Raw genomic sequence first — 6,000 nt, 5'->3', positions numbered from 1 at the left:
GGGGACTATTAAAATGAAGATATATGGGCTAGTTCTCTGTAGACATCAATCCACATCATTTGAACTTAATTTCAAAAATTGGACTTATTTCTGTCTTTGCAAGCTGGAGTGAGTCTGGATGAAGGAACAGGACTGCCTCATTTTCGTGCCAAGAAGAGGTGAAAAACCCCAACCCACAAAGAAAGGCATGCTGCTTTACTTACTTTACCTTGCTCCATTTGACTCAGGTTATCAGAAAGGCCATAAGTTTTCGTTCTTTGTATTTTGTCCCAGAACAATCATGGAGTTCCTGTCAGTTTTCCTCAGCTCTGAAGACATAATATCTGGCCTTAACAAATGGAAAAATACAAGTGAAGTTGACAGTGGCCAGAATGCACGGCTGTGTTATTAACATTAATATGCTATGCATATGTATTTAAGCTATACCCAATGCAGCTTCCCCCTCTTCAGTGTGAAATTCCCTAACAGATGCTGTCCAGACTTTTGTGGCAGCATTCAAAAAAAGAGTACAAGATGCAGCGTTTGGCAGGGAGCCACATTGTAATGGACGGACACAAATATAATTTTGTTTGGAGCAACCAGTATTTTCTGCCTAGCTGGAAGACGGGGGATAGACTTGTGGCTGAACATCACACAGAAGTTAAAATTTCTGGCCTAAAATAGTAAGGAAATGAAGTGTTTTGAAGAACAATACTGTGCTAGGTCCTGTAGACTGTCTCCATCTTCATTTTTTGAATGTTATTATATATGATTGAAACAAGTATAATACATCCTGTTTGGTTGAAATTACTTAGCTCAGGCCTCCAGGACTTATGACAGACAAACCTTTTGAAACTTTCTAGACACATCTTTAAAATAGGTTCCGTTTAAAAAAAAAAAAAAGCTGTCGTTTTTGGGATTTTTTAAAGCAATACTCAAAAGTTATTTACAGAAAATGAATAGCTAATAGCTATTTACTTCAAATATTCAATTTTAAAAATTTTCAACTCAAAGTCCTGACTAGTGTCATGCAGAATCTTTATTTTGTGAACTACTATATTGTGTTTTTTAAAAATATTATACATTTTTATGTTCTGTTCTGCTCTCAGCTCTTTTACAACGGACCAGTCAATCTTCTGCCTTGATGTTCTTAATTCTTTGGTGGTTTCTCAACCCGGAGCACAGGACTGAGAATACCTTAGTATTAATCTTCCACGTGAAGAGCATCACTCAGATCTGAGTCTGAGGTTCTTGTGCCCTTTTCAACCTTTACTACACAATATTGAAGATGGGGTTTTGTAATGTTAGAACTGCACTGTCCTTGCTAGCTTACTTCACACTAACCACAAAGTAAGCATCATATGGCAGCAAGCTTTTGGTGGCTTCAAACTGAAACCATCATCTTTACCATGAAAAATACTGTATTTGGGGTTAGCTCGTGCCCATGCATCTGCATTAAAGCTACAGCTCCCATAGATACCCAGGTGGGTGTATCTGCACTGGAATGTCAGGAGGGGATTGCCTACATTAGATCCTGCCATGGAAAGTGGAGGACCATGTGCTGCTTAAGTTCACAAAACCATAATGAAGTCAGTCATCAGTCTGTTCTCGTCCTTTGCACAGAATAGATGTTGCTTTGCAGGAGCAAATGTATTAGCAAGAAAAAGAAAATGAAATGAAAACCTGTGCCTATTTGAAACAATGTATGACAAACCACTGAGTCTTGTGCCAGTATGTTTGTTTTGGCAGGCCTCCCCTCTCTCCTGCTAAAAGAAACTAAGCTCTCTCTGCTATGAGAATTCTTCTGTGGATGTTTGAAAAAAAAAAAAAAAAAAAAAAGAGAGACAGAAAAGAAAAACAAAACAACCACCCTGCAGCAGATCATTCATCATACACAGAGTAGGAGCATGAAAGGGGATTTGTTTCGACCTAGTTATAAAAACAAAGAGACTTTCTCTAATTGCCCAAATGACTCAAGTGGGACTGGGTGTCAAAAGCAACAAATCTCTGACTCCTTCAGAACTTATGTTAATACAAGGCACCAGGCTCCAGCCTGTTCCAGTGCAAGACCTGGAGCCCAAAAAAGCCCAGGTAAGCAAAAGCTGGCCAACTACATATGTCTGCATGTACAAACAGGACCAGCAGCCAGGACAAACATGTTTCATAAATTATAACAAAGACAGTGGCTTTAAATGCTGAGAGTATCAGGGCTTCAAGGTTTGCTTTGCCAAGATTTGCAGGTGAGTGAGACTTTATTGCTTTACCATTCTGGTACTGCCACAGGAAGGGTCTCACTTTCCAGCAGCATTTGCTGGTCTGTCATTGAGCCACTGAGCCTAACTTTTTACTTCATAGGAGCCTGAGGGCAACTGCATATCCAAACTGCCACATGAACATGGTGGCCACCTTTTTCACACATCAGTGAAAAAGACAGGGTTTGTATTGCTGGGTTTGGGGTAAAAAGAGCAAGATCAAATACAGGTAGGGCTGGGGAATAAGAGCTAAAATGAAGAAGAAAAGGAAATAGAGGGAGATAAGGGGCATGAGTAGAGGGATGGGTTTTATATAGATATACGGGAGAAGAAAGTAGAAGAAAAGGCCATTCATCAGCTACTGGAAACAGCCTGCAAAAATCAGTGTACAAGAGCTCTGAAGATGCCTGGATACAGCCAGGCAAAAAACTGTCCACTTGGCATCTCATTGTACAGTTTTTCCATGACAGCCGTAGTTGTCCATTCTAGGACACTAATTTCTAGGGAGCTAGAATTTCTGCTAGGAGCCCTAATAAGGGCCGACCCTTCAGTGGAAATACATGAATTTAGGCAGCTGATGACCTAGCCTTCAATTCTTATGCAGGGACTGCTGGTGCCATCCTCTGTGCTGTCGAGATGGGGCAAGCAAAGAGTTATAGAGACAAAACTTTTCTGGAACCCAATAAAATTGCTGGTTCTATTCAGGTTTAGAGGGAAGGTTCACAGGAGTTTGTATTTTTTCCCCAGCTGGTTCACCATCTATTTTAGATGGAACTGTTTGATCTCTCTCTGCTTTGTGTTTCTTTCAGTTTCCCAAACAATAGGAGGAAGCTCTCCTGTTACGTGTGCTTGGGCCCCAACCAACCTTTTCCCAGCTGGAAAAATCACTCCATGTATTACAGAGGATTTTTTTTTCCAGCTGTAATTATAAGATTTCCAGTTCCCTTATGCATTTTGTAAGGTAGGTACAGGCTGTCTTAAGGGGAACAATAGGACATTCCTGAGTGCTTAACCAACTGCTGTTTCCCCACCATCACCCCCTCTGAAACTGGAGGGGGACTTAGACACATTTGAGCTGTTCCGCTGAAGGTTACTGAGACCCCAGCTGAAAAAACATACAGGGAGGTGCACAGCTCCACATAATGCTCCAGCTTTGGTGACTAAGATACCCAGGCTCTTCCTGTTACCTGATTACATACACAAACACTCCAAATTCACCAGACTAGCTGGGAGGACTTGGCAAGTGCACAGGGAATATCTGTGCAAGGGATAGCTGGCAGAACTGTCAGTTGGATGAGTACAGCACAGTTTAAGAGGCCAAGCTACAACCAGCCTGGTAGACAGACTTGCCCAAGGGAGCAGCATGGATCCCTTAATAGAAATAAGACCTCATACTTGACCCAAATATTCATCTACAGCAACAAACAGGTCCCACCCATAAGCATACATTCAGCAAACTTCATCTCTTCTTCCTCTGACAAAACCATCCAGCTGATCCTGACTGTCCCATCCCAACACACAGCACATACAATAAGGTCTGTTCCACTGGATGAAAGGTGGGAAAGCTGACAAAAGAGAACATTAATGCTGACTGCAATGCTTAGGAGGGAGAAGAAAGACAAATAACTAGGCTATAGAATGGCTCTGGCTAATTGTCATCATCCCCTTGGCCTGCTGGGGAGAAGCGCCCTATTTTAGGGACCCTAATGTTTCCATGATTCTCACACAGGTAACATCCAGCTGGGATCCTGGAGCATCTGAGCACTAAGAAAGCAAACACTACTGCTAGCCAGGACCAGCATATGCAATGGAAATAAGGTAAGGAATGGTCTTCTCTGCAGCAACAACCAGAGGTAAAGCTTCTACCACCTCCTCCCAACACTAAGTGAAAATCTCCCACAGCATTCGCTCACCTATACAGCTGTGGGCAGGACCTCTTCAGAGCAGCAGAGGACAGCCCCAGCTTGTTCTGGTTTGTCAACCGTGTCTTCCTCATAAGATCTCTCATTCTCCTCCAAGCATGGCTCTCACCCTAGGGAGCAAAAAGAAACCTCAACTTAAAAGACCAGAGGCAAGTCGCTAGCAGACTTCATCTGGTCAACACGTGATTCTTTGGGGTACTCCAGGGTCGTGGGAAGAGGGAAGTTTCTTTATTTCAGACAGATAGGGTGCAGGGCCCACAAAACAATTTTTAACACTGTAATGATACCCAGTGGCCAGCCTCCACCTGTATAGGACAAGGAGACAGGATCAATGAACTCTGAGTAATGCCATCTTTTTCATATTTTATTTGGCAACATTTCTCTGCCTAGGACTCTGCTGTTCTTTCTGATTTAGGATTTCAGAGAGTGAGGTGCCATCACTGGTGAATGCTGAGTAGCTGCCTAAGGGCACGTTTTACCCTGTTGTTATGCTGTGCTAAAGGAGAAGATTGGTTTGGTTTCCTACCTACTCACATGCGTGCAGGGGGCCTTTACAACGAAACCCAAAAAAGCAGTTTTACTCTCTTATCCTTTCTATTAGGCCAGGTGCATTGGTATCAGCCTTTTTAAGTTGTAGCTTTTGTGGAACATGAATTAGAAGAGATCAAGCCTTTGTTTCCCTGTCACTCAGCAAGCCACAGCTATTGGCCTTACATTTGAAATGCTAATAGAGATTATCAGGAGGTCAGAGAGTCTCAGGAGGCCATCTCTAATCTTTGGTCTCTCCAGGCTGGGTTTATCTGGACCCGTGAACTAAATGGAGCTATGAATCCAAAAATTAATTTTTTTTTTCCAATATTGTTTTAAATTTCCTAAAGTGATGACTGAAAAATCTGGGGAACAAAACAAAATTATCATATCCCAGAACTAGCATAACGGAGGGAAATTATTCCCATTTCAGTGAATTTCTCAAATCAATGTCACGTTCCTGACATTGTTCTGCCCTGTCCCGAGGTTCCTCCTCACTGTGTGCTGGTGCTGCTATGCCACCAGCAGAGCCATTACTACAGGAGTTGTGGCCACCTTAAGAGCACAACCTGGCAGCTGCCCAGCCACACTTACCAGCCCCAGCAATGCCTATTGCAATAGTTCTTGGGAATCTGCAAAGTTTTCAGTTCAAAACTTCAGATGAGGCCATGGCTCAGCTGAGAACTGCAACACCTGATTCAGTGCTATTGAGTTAATTGCACGTAAGCAAGACTGTTTACTCAAGGAAATAGCAAACCTCTGTGTTTACTGCTAGGATTAATGTGTGCTGTGGAAGGGTTTTGAGGCCTCAGCAGTTAGTCCCTCGTTGTGCTGGTGATGTAGCAGACAAGCAAGCACTGCTGATACCGCAGAAAGCCTGAGCAGCTGATGCTCCTGTCGTCCATGAGAGTAAACTTCGGGGGTGAGTAAACCTCTTTTGTTCATACAATGGTGTGCACTACACGGGCTTACTCACTGATAATGTAGATACAAGTTAAATATATTCTGCAAAGGCAGTACGTACCGAGATGTTCTTGCTGACGTCCAGAGCCTAAGAACAAAAGGGAAATACACTGATAAATAACAAGACAGCGAGACCATCTTCCAGCGTTTGCAACAGACTAGGCTCTGTTCTCAGCTCTGCACTGGAACGTACTCATAGCCTAGGTCGAGTTCTTTATTTCTTTTTAGACTCAATCCCTCACATGTGTGATAATCCCTTCTTTCTCCTTCCACCTCTCAGCTCTCTTTTGTATTTAAACTGCCAGTTAATGTGTACAGTACCTAGTAGCCTGGGATAAGCGTAACAGATAGAATTC

General features: G+C 42.7%; 1 protein-coding gene across 1 annotated transcript in view; it reads right to left on the bottom strand.

Moving 5' to 3' along the window:
- Positions 1-208: 208 nt before the first annotated feature.
- Positions 209-6,000, bottom strand: part of LOC121336059 — a 28,552-nt gene continuing 22,760 nt past the window's right edge. Inside the window, exons 6-8 of the mRNA XM_041404805.1 lie at positions 5,706-5,732; positions 4,145-4,263; positions 209-328 (exon numbers count right to left, since the gene is read on the bottom strand). Coding sequence (XP_041260739.1) covers positions 232-328; positions 4,145-4,263; positions 5,706-5,732 — 243 coding nt within the window. The 3' untranslated portion in view covers positions 209-231. The remainder of the gene's footprint in view (positions 329-4,144; positions 4,264-5,705; positions 5,733-6,000) is intronic.

The sequence above is a fragment of the Onychostruthus taczanowskii genome, unplaced genomic scaffold, assembly GCF_017590055.1.
Source record: "Onychostruthus taczanowskii isolate IOZ18803 unplaced genomic scaffold, ASM1759005v1 scaffold22, whole genome shotgun sequence".
NCBI lineage: Eukaryota > Metazoa > Chordata > Aves > Passeriformes > Passeridae > Onychostruthus > Onychostruthus taczanowskii.
Note: the sequence above shows the minus strand (reverse complement) of the source record. Positions and strands in the feature narration are given on the sequence as shown.